Source organism: Buceros rhinoceros, unplaced genomic scaffold (genome assembly GCF_000710305.1).
Source record: "Buceros rhinoceros silvestris isolate BGI_N320 unplaced genomic scaffold, ASM71030v1 scaffold3057, whole genome shotgun sequence".
Lineage (NCBI taxonomy): Eukaryota > Metazoa > Chordata > Aves > Bucerotiformes > Bucerotidae > Buceros > Buceros rhinoceros.
In genome coordinates, this window is record NW_010422737.1 from 30,042 (window position 1) to 43,338 (window position 13,297).

Sequence of the window (13,297 nt, forward strand, 5' to 3'; positions counted from 1 at the left end):
TTATTTGCACATCTCTGAGAGAAGAATTTAACCTGGTATATTTATCTGGATAAGTGTAAAAAAAGTGTATTCTGTCTGAAAACTTCCCCAAGAAAAAAAGTGGGTTTTTATAATAGAGAAAAAGTTATTGTATGTTTGGTTTATTCAGAACAGCAGACAAGATGTTTTGCCTATCTGAAAATGAAAGAGAACCAAACAAAGACATGAATGGAGAAACTGGAAACACAAAGACATCAAATAAAATACCAGGAAATGAAGAGTTGTAAATAGGGTTACTTTGTCATTGGTTACACAAGTAACTGAATACATGGGCAAGTGAATGAATTTAAACAAGGGTGTAGGCTTCAGCACATTCTTTTTTAGGGTTAATCACTAGTTAACCTGGCAAGATGAACATGCTGTTTGGGGAAAAAAAAAAAAAATCCTTGTTAATTATATACTGCAAGTGCTCTTACTTCCTGCTGCTGCACCTAATCCCACAGGTGCAGGTTGTCTCTTTTACTATTCACTAGTAGGTGGGTTCAGATCGACAGGCACTTTTTCATAGCAACAAAGTTAGATAAAGAAGAAAGATTAACTTTCTCCCTTTAAACAGGAAAACACTACCATAGTGTCTATTTAGCAACGAGGCAAAATTAAAAATACATTATTCCAGTTTCCAAGATGATGTAGAAGCTGTATTATGATTGACGCACATCGCTTCCACTGGTAAAATTTGCCTGAGGCGCCTCTTCAAAAGTAATGTTGCATTGCCTTGATTTCCAGGCGTTCAAATATTTTGCTGCCTAAAGGTTTTCAACAAGCTTGATACTGCACTACTATTGGTCTTTTCCTGTAGGAGAGATACACCGAGGTTTCTGCACAGCCTTTTGCAATGCAACAGTTTGTCACAAATCTCAGCAAAAACCATGTACCTTTACAAATACGTGAGTTACATTTATTCTCACTTTGGCATTTGCCACAGAACTTTTCTTAGCATCATACAGTATTAAACAAACTTGTATTCCTGGTATTACGAAGAAAAAAAAAGAATCTAGTTTTACCAAATTGCTATCCTGTCAAAGCATTAATGTTTCAAATACTGAGAACAGATGTTAAAGGCTAACTATATAACAACATACTTCATCCCGTTTTGTGTTTGCTCTCTTCTCCACCCCCTTCCCCTCCCCTGCATACTGGAGGGAGACGTTTTAACTACAGCGTGAATGTAACAATGAAATGAAAAGGAGTGATGAGCTGGAGGGGGCTATTGTGAGAAACGCAGGAGCTCCTTATTCAGTGTCCACCACCAAATGAAAGAGCATGTTGGAAAGTTTCACTGCTTGAAATTTCTCCTCTAAATGCTGCAAGGCTCACCATTTGGGTTTTGGAATGACCGAATTAAAATATCATTAAAATATTTTTGGAATAGAAACTACCCATACTCATAACAAGATCCTCACTCCATTTCTTACAAATCAAAATACGTAACGCCAGACAGGAGGATGCATAATTTGTATAGTCAGTCTATTATAAAGGTAACATTTTATTATGGTTATGAAAAATAATCTTTTGCTTAAATGAAGGAATACAAAGCATTTTCCCAGCCTCTAACAGATCTTCTTGTAGAAGAAAATTCAACCTTTGCAAAGGCTAAAGGCGTGCATTTTGAGAACTGCCATGCAGAACTTAAGCTGTGATTCTGCAAGCATTTATGCAAACACTGTTACATATATGTGTAGTTTCATCACATTCAAAGGGCAACACAGGCATGCAAGTGTCTCCACCAGGATCTTGATTGTATGGCACAAAAGGTCTTCAAAATGCTACAGTTACTACAAAAAAACCAGATATTAAAATATGCTCTCCCCCCAAAATAACTATGTTCTACTATGTTATTTTAACTTTCCTACCAATTAGCAGCCACCTTTCTCGTCCATTTAAGAGGTATCTCAAAAATACCGCTGACTTAAAACAGATGATGCAAGGCTTTCCCTTCAACTCTGCAATAGCTTGTTTATGGATGTGAAAACAGAAGGGCAGTTTCCAGGTTTGGGTATACAGAGGAGGAGGAGGAGAAAGGCTGGAGAAGCCCTGAGCATGATGACGATAATGACTGTTGTGTGCTCTTTATTTTTAAACAGAAGTCCCTAAGTGAAAAATAAGAAAAATTATGTCACAGTATGGCCACCCCTGAATAAACAATGATTTCCCAGAAAAAGTTGTTTGCTTCTTCAAACCAGCTTAATAAGGCCATGCAGTACAAGTGTGATATTTGGAAAATGAGGTATCTGGAAGGTACCAACGTGTATCTGCCTGGTAGGAGGCAGAGTTTCTACTTTGGCCTCCTCAGGACCCCATAAGTCAAATGCTGGCACATGTGTGAGGCCCCTTTTCATACCTTTGATCCCCACATAAAGGCAAGAGTGGAGCGAGAGGCCTGGCATTGTGTGAGCTGTGCACTGCTGTCAGCCCTGGGTCCTTCAAATGGCCTCTCTGCACTTGGTATGACAGGTGGCCTACATGAAGTGAGAGAGGATTAGGTTCCTTCTGTGCCCTCTAAATGACTGGCATAGATTACTGGCTCCTACAAAGGGATTTAAACATACCTTTCTGAACAGAAAGCAGTATATACATATGCATGTAACTGGATGCTCAATTTGTATGAGTAATTGCTCTGGTGATATTCGTAAATGAGGCAAATGCGTGTAGAAATGAAATGACTAGCTAGAGAAACACACAATTATTTGTGTGCAAAACTGACTTACATGATGAGAAACTGAATACAATGAAATTATCTACATGATTGAGAAACAATAATCATTTGAGATTAACAATATTCACTTTTTGCCCTCAGTTCTATTGCATTCTTTCCATATTTGCATTAATTAACTGGCTTTGGGAACAGAATATTTAAAAAAAAAAAAAGAAAAAAATTAGACAGATTGTACTTCTGCATGTCTTAAGGTTTGCTTGGGCTTTAAGAGAAACAAAGAAAGAGTTGTAACAGATATGGGTGAGTTCTTTTAAATCAGATGAATCAGCTCTTGCATTCCCAAACATCAAAACATAACAAGAGAACAAATTTCACCCTTCATACACTACTTATATTTGTGGTGTTCGTGTTATTTTCCCCTGAACATTTGGTTTCTTTCACGTGCACAGCAGTCACAATTTCTTTCAGTTCAGAGCCTAGTGTACTGTGACAATTACCAACAAAAAGAGCATAACAGCAACCAGAATTTTTCATTATTATTTTTAGGAAATCATTTAGCCATCATTGTTGTTACTCTTCTTAGTCTGGGATATTTTGCACTGTTCCTAGTATTTCTGTTGATGTTTCAGTTACCAAAACATACACAGTGTCCATACAGCCCTATACTCAATGGCTGGGGAAAGCAATGAGAGCTCCTTGTGACATCATACATCCCACTACCTATTCAATGTCTAAATCCCCTCTCAATACTAAGAGAATTACCTTTTTCCTCAAAATGACCAAGAATCATCCAAGAATGTCCTCCTTTTTGAAACCTTTATTATTTCCATTTTTATTTACCTTTTAACGTTTTAATTTCTGTTACCTCTCATCCTCTCTCTAAAGCATTCTGCTCAGTACTACTTTCATTTTTTTCTAACATCTGTTTTGTCAAGTTAGTTTCTTCTTACTTCACTATAAACCAGCATATTTTTCCTTCCTTGCCAAATATTGAGCCTAGTAATCAAAGATCAAAACCTCTCGTTGAATTCACACACTCAAGAATCTCACAAAGGTCTTTCCCCCTGACCCCAACCTCCTTCTCCCCTAGATCCACCAAGCGATCAACAGCTCTGTTTCAGGGACCCCAAGGACAGTGCTAAGGTGACCCAATGAGGTCCCTGAATGGAGGCGGGGCATGGGGGCAGAATGCAGTCATCTAACAAAGCGTAACTTCGCACATTTTTGCAACTGTATCAAAATAAAGGCCCTACTGTTGTCACCTTTAAGGCAGTTCCATATATGTAGCTATGTGGTGAGGAGGGACAAAAAGAGATTTTAAACCATATCAGTTGAAAATACAGTCACATGAGACATTTAATTAGCTTCAGTGCAGGCTTGCCAGGTTACCACCACATGACCAAGAACTCAGCATAAATTCCTCACCCTGTGCTGCCCCCTTCTCCACTTCTCACTGCAGTTGAGAGCCCAGGAGATGGTGTTGTGATGTGATGACTTACAGGCTTCTTTTGCAGTTTGAATTTGTAACTTCCACAACTGGTGATTTTAGATCCTATTCAGACTGAACACTTGCTGACAGTTGTGACAGTAATGGCTCTTCTTGGCCTCAACTGCTTCTTCACAGCAAGGGGAAGGAGGTGAAGAAGCAAAGCCAAACCCCAGCCTACCAAGCTCCTTTAACCCGGGAAAAAAGGCCTCCACAATTTGGAAAACGTTTGCTTGGTCAGATCCACAGCCTTCCTGAAGTACACTTTACGCCTGTAGTTTACAGCCATAGTACTATAGTCCAGGTCATGTCTTGGGCTGTGGGAAAGGTGTGTGGGATAGCTGAAAAGCAAAAGTAAAAATGCAAGGATCCTGAAAGCCTGTCTATAATCTGGTGATCTCTTCAGACCAAGCAACACTGTTCAGTGAATGTGAGAAAGGCAACAGGGCTCCAGCAACTGCCTCTCTGCTCTGCCTTCCCCTCTCAGTGCATCCCTGTCTCACCTGTCTTGCAACACTCCCCTGAGCTTGTGGCAAAGATATTTTTCCAGTGTTCTTCTATATTTGTATTTCTATTTCTTGTAAGGTCATTAACATAACAATTTTAGTACTTTTTTGTTGCTATGCTTGGAAAATAAAATTGTTTCAGAATCACATTAAAATGGGATGTTAACAGACTCGCAAGAGAACAACGGATATTTATTGACGTGATAATGACAATGATAACTTCTTCCTTTTTTTTGGAAAAGATATTCTACTGTGATACTTTAATAAAAGTTCTCATAGCTGAATTTTGCTTTTATATATAAAAGAGCTCCAACAAATCTATTTGATGGCAAATCAAACAGAGATTTAGCAAGCAAGGGATTAAATATGCAAGACTGGGTCCTGAAGTAAGAAATCAATAAATAATGGATATTCAAATATGATGCTTTTTACTTGTTGCTTATCCATATATTTGAACTATTTAGCCAAATGATGGGAAGACCCCTACAAAAGAGTATCTAAGTTACAATCCTCCCTCTTCCACAACTGAAAAAGTGCATTGAGAATAACCTTTCCAAGCTTTGCTTTGATTGTTACTCATTGCTGGGGGGAAATGAAATGCCCTCTGAGGTTTGCAGTGGCTCTTTAAATACTCTGTGTAAAGCTATAATGAATCTCTGTAGGAAAGCTAAATGTCAACAATAAAAAATGTGAGCTAACAAACCCCCTATTTTTTGAATTATTATGAACACTAGAAAAACGTATTAAAAGGGTTGTACTTACGGGGACGTCAACATATTTTGCAGCTGCTTTCACCTTTAGAAAATTAAAAATAAAACAACACACATTGAGTGCTTATTACTACAGATTGTGCACAACTTCAGAATTATGCACAGAAAGAAGAACAGAACCTCTGTGAATCCAAATACTTACAGTGAATGAAACCAACGATGAGAAGAAAGTGCCTTCATCATATCTTGACAATTTAGACAGCACACCTTCTAACACCGAAACAACCTGGAGGAATAGCACAGAGAAAAATCTAAATGCACAATAAGAAAAAATAAGTATTTGGAAAGAGAACGTGAGTTTTTCCTCCTCAGGTTTTTATTGTTCAGGGCAATGCAAACTGCAAATTTGACCACTTTCCCATCTCACAAAGTGCTGAAATCAAACAACATTGTTTTCACAGCTTCACCTATTGATCAAACTGATGGAAATCATTGAACCACTGCATTATTTTCTATGACCACGGTTTCTAAGATGATAGCTTCAAAGATGATGGAGCACAATCATTAGAGGTGGTGATATTGATATCATGTTTCTCTTAACCAAACCTACGACCCGAGGACTTTGCTGTCACCGTCCAAGCTCACTAGGCCCTGGCAGATGAACCTCAGGTGTAAAGGGTGGAGCCGGTTCCGCGCACGCTGCGCCTCACCTAAAAAATCCACCGCGCTGGCCCGAAAGGTGCACTCATCGCTTGCAGTGAGCGTGGGAAAAGCCCTTCCCAGATCTTCACTCGCGAAGCCAAGCCATGATGATGTGATGGTGATATCTTTGCTACTGAATAGAAATCCAGCTCTGATCTCACCCAACAGCGTAACAGCACTAGAATTTTCTGTTAACAGAATGTACTGTGAACTGCTACTACATGGCCAGGAGGGAGCAAGAAAATGTATGCCCCAAATCTCTGGTATGGTGTGGTTCACCAGTGATTCTCTGAGTAGCCTGACTCCTCAGCAAGTGGCATGAAAAGGCCTTGTTCTGGTTTGAGTTAGAAGGGAATTAATTTTGTTCAGTGATTTTGCTTTCCAGCTCAGTCTCTTCTAACTAACTGCACTTTCTGAAGTTAACGGCATGTTTTCACAGACAGTGTCTGCTCCTAGCAGTGATAACGCTTGATGTTTACAGTTACTGGCAGGGACTGGTCTGCAGAAAGGCTCTTGCTTACACTTGCTCCCGTGGAGACCAAGGTCACTGCTGAATCCTGAGTGCCACGGTGGGGTGCAGTGAGTTAGAGGCTGCACCTGTGTGGAGGGGTGGACAGGACAAGTGACCCTAAACTGACCCACAAGGTGTTTCATCCCATAGATGTCATATTTGGAATAAAGCTGAGGGATCACAAGGGTCCAGCTCTCTTCTTCAATGGCTGGTGTCCAAGGGGAATTCTGTCCGTTCTGCTTTTGATCCCAATCCGTGCACTCCTGAATCCCACTCCTGGATCCAGTTCCTGTCTGCCACTGAGTCCAGTCTGGGACTTCCCCAGTGTCTGCCCACAGCATCAGTGGTGCTGGTGACGTGGTGCTATCAGGGAGGTTCGGTTCGGTATTGTTTTTCTATATATTTGTATATATTAATTTTAATGTTATTATTTAATGTTTTAATTTTATTGTTATTATTTTCATTAAGGCAGTTTTAGTTTTCTTTTCCAATCTATAAGTCTCCCTCTCTTATTCCCTTTCTCTTCCCCTTTGGGAAGGGAAGGGATAATAGCATCTGTCATTCATCTAGTGGCCGGCCCAGCCTTAGGCTATGACAGGCGTTTTTGCCAAAATTTATTTCTGACCAAAAAACCACCTTATTAATTGCATTAATTATAGCCTTAATGTTTAAACTTTGCCAAATAAGCCTTAAAACAAACAAATCACCTTCCCTCCGTGTTGTTGCATTGCTCGAGTAATTAATGGTATATAACATAAAATGTCTGTCAGCTGTTGTATTCCTGTGCATTTATTTTACACATACGGATTGCTTTCCAGTTTATATAAAGATTGTTTTAGAAGTCATCCCTTGCTCCCAACACAGTAATTCCCACAACCACGAGTATCATTTTATGAGTGTGAGGACAGAACAAAATTCCATCTGGCATGCTGTTAATGGGCACTGTAACAGTGTCACAACAGTGTCACCTCCAGAGGAACTGAGATCATCACTTTACAATAAGCCCTACTTTTAACAGTTCAAGGAGCAGGAGGAAGTGCAAACCTACATATGTCATTTATCAATCTAATCCGTCATATTTACAGTGATTAATTAAGATGCCAGTATGTAGGTGCCGATCAAGGAATAAAATCACATCACAAGAGCGAGTGGCAGTTGCTCCTTGCACCCCATGCACAGTATAATTACAGTCCCTTTATTAGACCAAATACCAGCTTTCTGCTTTGCCGTTGCATTCCTGAGAGAAGCTGCTGTTCATACTTTAACTCATTTTATCTGACTGGCAAGGATTCCTTCTGCAGAATGGTGTTCACAATCCTATTATGCAAAGAACCACTATGGAAGGGGCTGATCTCACAAACAACATGGTATCCACAGTGCCCACAAATGGTTCCAGTACAAGGGGGACACAAAAAAAGAACAGAGAGCAAATCATTGCAGTATCAAGGGTGTCCATTTAAATAAAAAAACCCCTTAGTTATGATGCCGGAAACTTGTTTTCTGAGATCCCAGTGTACAGACGTGAAGTTCTACGAGCATTTCTGTGTATACCTCACATTCTCTGAACTGGTTACCCCGAAACACACTGTGCTTTGTTTCACTGTTTTGTGCTATTCCTGTGATTTGTTAAATGCTAAGTCAAAATGCACAGTATAGTTTTTACCAAGTAAAAAGTGAAAGTACTCTTTTCATTTACATAGATGACTTGCAGCCAAAACCAATAATTGAAACACTTATTCCACTGGAACACAAAGGAAGTAATACAGAGGCAAAGGCTAAAAATGAATTAAAATCTACTAGACAAAAAAAATGAACACATACACACACACACACACACACACACACACACACAGAGAGATGCCATGTACATTGATGTGCATTTTTTCTGGCCAAAATCAGGAGTGAAAAATCAGCCTTCCTCTGTACCCTCAGAGGCTTTCTGCCTTAAAACAGAAGCAATCAGGACATCATTGACATTTCACGTCTCAGGTGAGCAGAGACTGGTGAAAGCTTCCACTGATCAGCCAATGACACAGAAAATTTGCTTCCTGTTCTAAGATTCATACCTCTGGTAAGAGCATATGTGATAACTAATAATGTACTAATAATGTATAAATCCCTCTGTACTGACAGCATTTGTCTCTAGAGTTTCTTATACATGTATACAGGAGGAATATGACTATTTTCTTCCTTCTAAGTAATCAAAAGTTTTAACTTGTAATAGCATGATTTGTTCTGATTAAATTTCCCTTTCTTCCTGTTAAAATAACACAAAAATATAAACTGACAAGTTAGTTCAGCGTGATGACAGGCAGCATGTAAAACTCAAAACTGTTGAGTTGAACCATCTGTAGTCATGTTTACTTCAAAACTGCTCAACAGAGAAAAAAATCTGTGGTTTCTACAGGTTTATCAGTAAGTGGACACATTTTGCTTAAACTTCTACAATGCTTCTACAAAGCCTCCCTTTTCAACCCTCGTGCAAGCATGGTGAGTGTCAATCTGAAAGGAGATTCCTGCTCCTCCCACCCCCTGCCAGCAAGCTGTGACAAGTGAAAACGAAGGTATGATGAAAATATCACCAGAGTCTTATTTTTTTGGAACTAACTCACGAACTTTAAATGCGTGGTTTATTTCTCCTGCTTTGAATATCAGATATTTCTGGGTAGTTTGCAATGCATAGATAACAAGACTTCTTATAAAATCTTTCTTTTCTGTCATTACTTGCTGTGCACTGCAAATTATTAGGGACTGAAAGCTTTCCTTTTATATCAAACACTTAAGACTTTTACCAGAGTAGAGGTGCTACAGTAACAAGACATTGTTTAAGTTTTCTGCACTTAGTCCTCAAGTTCCTATGTCATGTCAAAACACATTTTCTTTTTAAAAATAAAGACCTACAAAGTCAATTTCAAGAAAAAATTTATAAAATATTTTTAAATTAAATGGATTGTAGAACAAAATCTCACTAAAAAGTTATGCCGATGGTCTGAGTGTTGTACGTATCTAAATACAAAATTCAGATACTACTTAGTGATAGGAGGAAAGTTTTCATGTGAAAAATTAAACAAAAATAAAACATGCTATTACTTAAGATAATATTGACATAATCAAGATGTACCAGTTCTACTAGCTGCTCTTATCTAAGAACTAGAAGTTCTTATCTATAACAGAAATACAGAAGATAAACTTATCTGATTAGCAGGCTGCACAGAAACTGTTTACTAATGGGTTATAAAATTTAAATTTGTAAATTCAATATTGTGTGGCTATTATTTACAAATCGTATTGTTGTCCCCCCCAGTCTCACCATATATACAAAAACTGTGTGATACTTAAACACATTTCAAAAGTTCAATAGAGATTTATTATAAATTACAATCTAAATATTTTTACCTTTGAAACAAGGAGTGAAATAATTTCTTTAACAGTTTCTTCAACCAAGTCATCTATTTTTGAATGGTATTGTTGCTGTATTTCAAAAGATAAAGAAGCATTAGCATGTATACGAACACACACTTTTGTCAGAAGTCATAAATGGTATAAAGCTGATAACCCTGCAAGATCAGATTTACTTAAAATTATAATTTTGAACATCAGAAGAACAAACCCTTGAAAATGATCCACCCAATCAACACTTTCTTACATTCTGTGTTGAAAATTTTCCCATGTACACTGTTGAGTTAAGCAGCTAATGGGGTTATTATTTAGATGAATTGAGTTCTTATTCTTATTCAGGCGAAGGAATGTGAAGGATACTTTTTGTCTTCTCCTATATAATTAAGGTGGCCGTGTATTTTTTTTCTAAAGGATTGGTTTAGCTGGAGAAGCAAAAAGATTAGAATAAGATTTAATTAATACAGCATTTCATGTCTGACAACTCTCATTCATAAGTTATTTAAAATGTCCTCTAGAAATAAAATGAGCTCCAATTGTTCATCCTAAAAGAGCCTTTCTGTTAGCACAGTGAGCTGCAGTTTATACAAATCTTACAATATGCTCAAGCAAGGGCAAAATTAAAATTTCATCAACAAAGCAGAATAGATGGTAACAAATTAATAGGCTATAAAAGCCATAATAGAACAGACTTCATTCTCCATAGCCTTTTTCTTTTACTTTTTCATAAAGAAGGTGCCTTTAAGTAAATGCTTTTAAAATAAATCTGAAAGACTTTTTAGATAATATTCAGAGTTCCTTTCTGAAATTAACAGAAACTAGGGATCTTGTTTTGTCAAGGAGGTACATCAATTTGAACAGTAATTCTTCCTTTAGAAACATTTATCTGACAGCAAAGATTGTCCCCAATAGCCACTTCACAGAAAATGTGACTTGTAAAGACTAACCCTATCTTCATAGTTCAAGGCTACTTGGAACAGCAAACAGCGTAATGCTCAGAGTAAAAGTACTGAGGTCAGTATAAACATTAGCCTAACTTAGCAGCTGCCAGCTGAATAGTTTTCAGAGCTGTCTCAGAGTTGCCATGCAAACCAAAACATTAAATCCAATTAATATATTTAGCAATGATTTTCTAAACAGTGCATCTAGCGAACCTGCGTTTAAATTGAGAGAATAAAACTGAGATGTGTTTGCCCAACATGTATGTATCTGTAAAAATTAACACCACCTGTGTTAATTTTTAAATTTCTTTTAAAGTTTAGAAACACTTGAAAAATGTGAATACACATCTCAGACAAACAGCAATAAACATCTTGGAACAGTGAAACAGCGTGCTAGAAATACATCAAAGAACTTTCCAACATTTCAGATGTATTTTATTCTAACCATATTAATCTCTAGATCAATATAAGAATCTCTTGATCTGCTAAGTATTTACATCACCCACACTGTTTGTGACATCTGTTGCTTACACAGCCTTCAGAAGGGAATAGCTCTGTACTCACTGAAAATAATAAATAATTATTCTCCCACAGATGCATCTCAAAACTACACATATTCCCATGATCCGTGAAAAAGCACTGTTGTCCGTCCCATAATGTGTCTGCAACTTTACCTCCACAGTACATTAAATCAATGGATCTAAAATCAGTTCCTATTCTTTTTTGACACATCGTAGCGTCTTTCAGCATCATCCCAAAGCCCCTGAAGGTGGCCCTGCCTTTCCAGCTGCCCTAGAGTAACTCTCAGAAAAATATGAAATATAAGCTGCAGCTGTAGGAGCTACATGGGAAAAAAATACGCTTAGTGGCCAAGTGTGTCAAGAGATGATGTAACCAAACAGGACTGTCTTCTGAGGACAACCTGGCTGGTCTTCCAAATGTGGCTCTCTGCTCCTAGTAGCATTTGGAAGGAGACAATGAACAGAGGACTTTGTTTCCAAATCCTGTGGTGATCAGCTGTGAACTGTAACTTGCTCATTTCTACAACGTATTCAATTTTGATTTCCATCCTACCTCGCTATGTTCAAATTCAGGAGTTGGCTTTTTTTAAAAAAAAAATTTCAAGCTAGCTTTCCTTTGTTCATTTTAAGGTTGGATGGCTGTGAAAATAAATTGCACAGGATCACCTGAACGGAAACTGCTACTTCCAACATTATCCATTCAATACTACATACATGTTAAATTGTCTCTGCACTTTTACTATCAAATCAGCTGTAATCCTCTATTACTTATGGAGTTAAATGAGTGAATCCTTGAATGTGATGAACAAAAATGGCTTCAGAAACAAAGTTCATCAAATTAAAGCCCACTTTTCCCTATTTTTTCATATAGATGTACACATCACTGGCTGTGGCACATTCCACTGAAATGGCACATCACTCATTTTTCCCCAAATTGAAAAACATGTCTCTCTTCTTTCATAAGCATGACAGGGTGCCGGCATGCTGGAATTCTGAAACAATTAAAAAAGCTTCTATACGTGTTCTGCTATGAAGCACTCAACAGTACAGACCAATGGCATTTACTCTGTTCACGCTACCCAGTTACACAAAGCAACAAATAAGCTATGACTCATATCTAAGTTTCTACTTCGATCTAACAATTTGTCAACCTAAGTGGCCACAGAAATACTTTCTATTTGATTCTTGCCTCCAGCTCTATTTTCTGTGTGATTCTTACCTATCATACTCAAAAAGGTGAATGTTGCCAGAATTATGCAGCAACGAGATATCAGAAAGTTATAAATTAATAGGTTTTAAACTATTTATCACAAATAACAAAGGCCAAAAATACCTCTGGATTGAATGCTGTGTGGCAGAAAAGGTTTCCCTTACTGCTGCTCTTCATTTGACTTGGGATCCATGGACTGTAAGTGAGCAGCACCTATTGGCTTCTGGTTCAGGAAAGAAGGCAGTGGGACACTCTCCACCCTACAACTACCCAAGATTACACACACTGAAACTAAGAAGCTGGGCAGTCAGCTATTTGAGAAATAACAGCAACTGGCATGTTACTTAGCTGTCCTGCTGCATCCTTTCCCTGCACTCCATGAATCGCCATTCTGGTTGTCCACAAAGTAGGCTGCAGGCGTCAACAGTTGGTATGAAATAAGGCGATTCTCCCCTGGATCTGCTTCTCAAACTCTCTTAAGGCAACTGCCAACCAACGCAGAAGGCATCCATCCAGCCAAACACTCTTTAAACACAATGTAATGAGTGTGCCTGGAGCCAAATTACACTGTGCTTAGGTTTTAAGATGATATCCAGAAGGCAAGGAGGGGAGCATTCCT

The 13,297-nt window shown here is 38.2% G+C and overlaps 1 protein-coding gene across 1 annotated transcript in view; it reads right to left on the bottom strand.

Annotated features, from left to right (window-relative positions):
* Positions 1 to 13,297, bottom strand: part of CADPS2 (Ca++-dependent secretion activator 2) — a 120,827-nt gene that overhangs the window by 27,248 nt on the left and 80,282 nt on the right. Inside the window, exons 18-20 of the mRNA XM_010140154.1 lie at positions 10,007 to 10,081; positions 5,600 to 5,683; positions 5,450 to 5,482 (exon numbers count right to left, since the gene is read on the bottom strand). Coding sequence (XP_010138456.1) covers positions 5,450 to 5,482; positions 5,600 to 5,683; positions 10,007 to 10,081 — 192 coding nt within the window. The remainder of the gene's footprint in view (positions 1 to 5,449; positions 5,483 to 5,599; positions 5,684 to 10,006; positions 10,082 to 13,297) is intronic.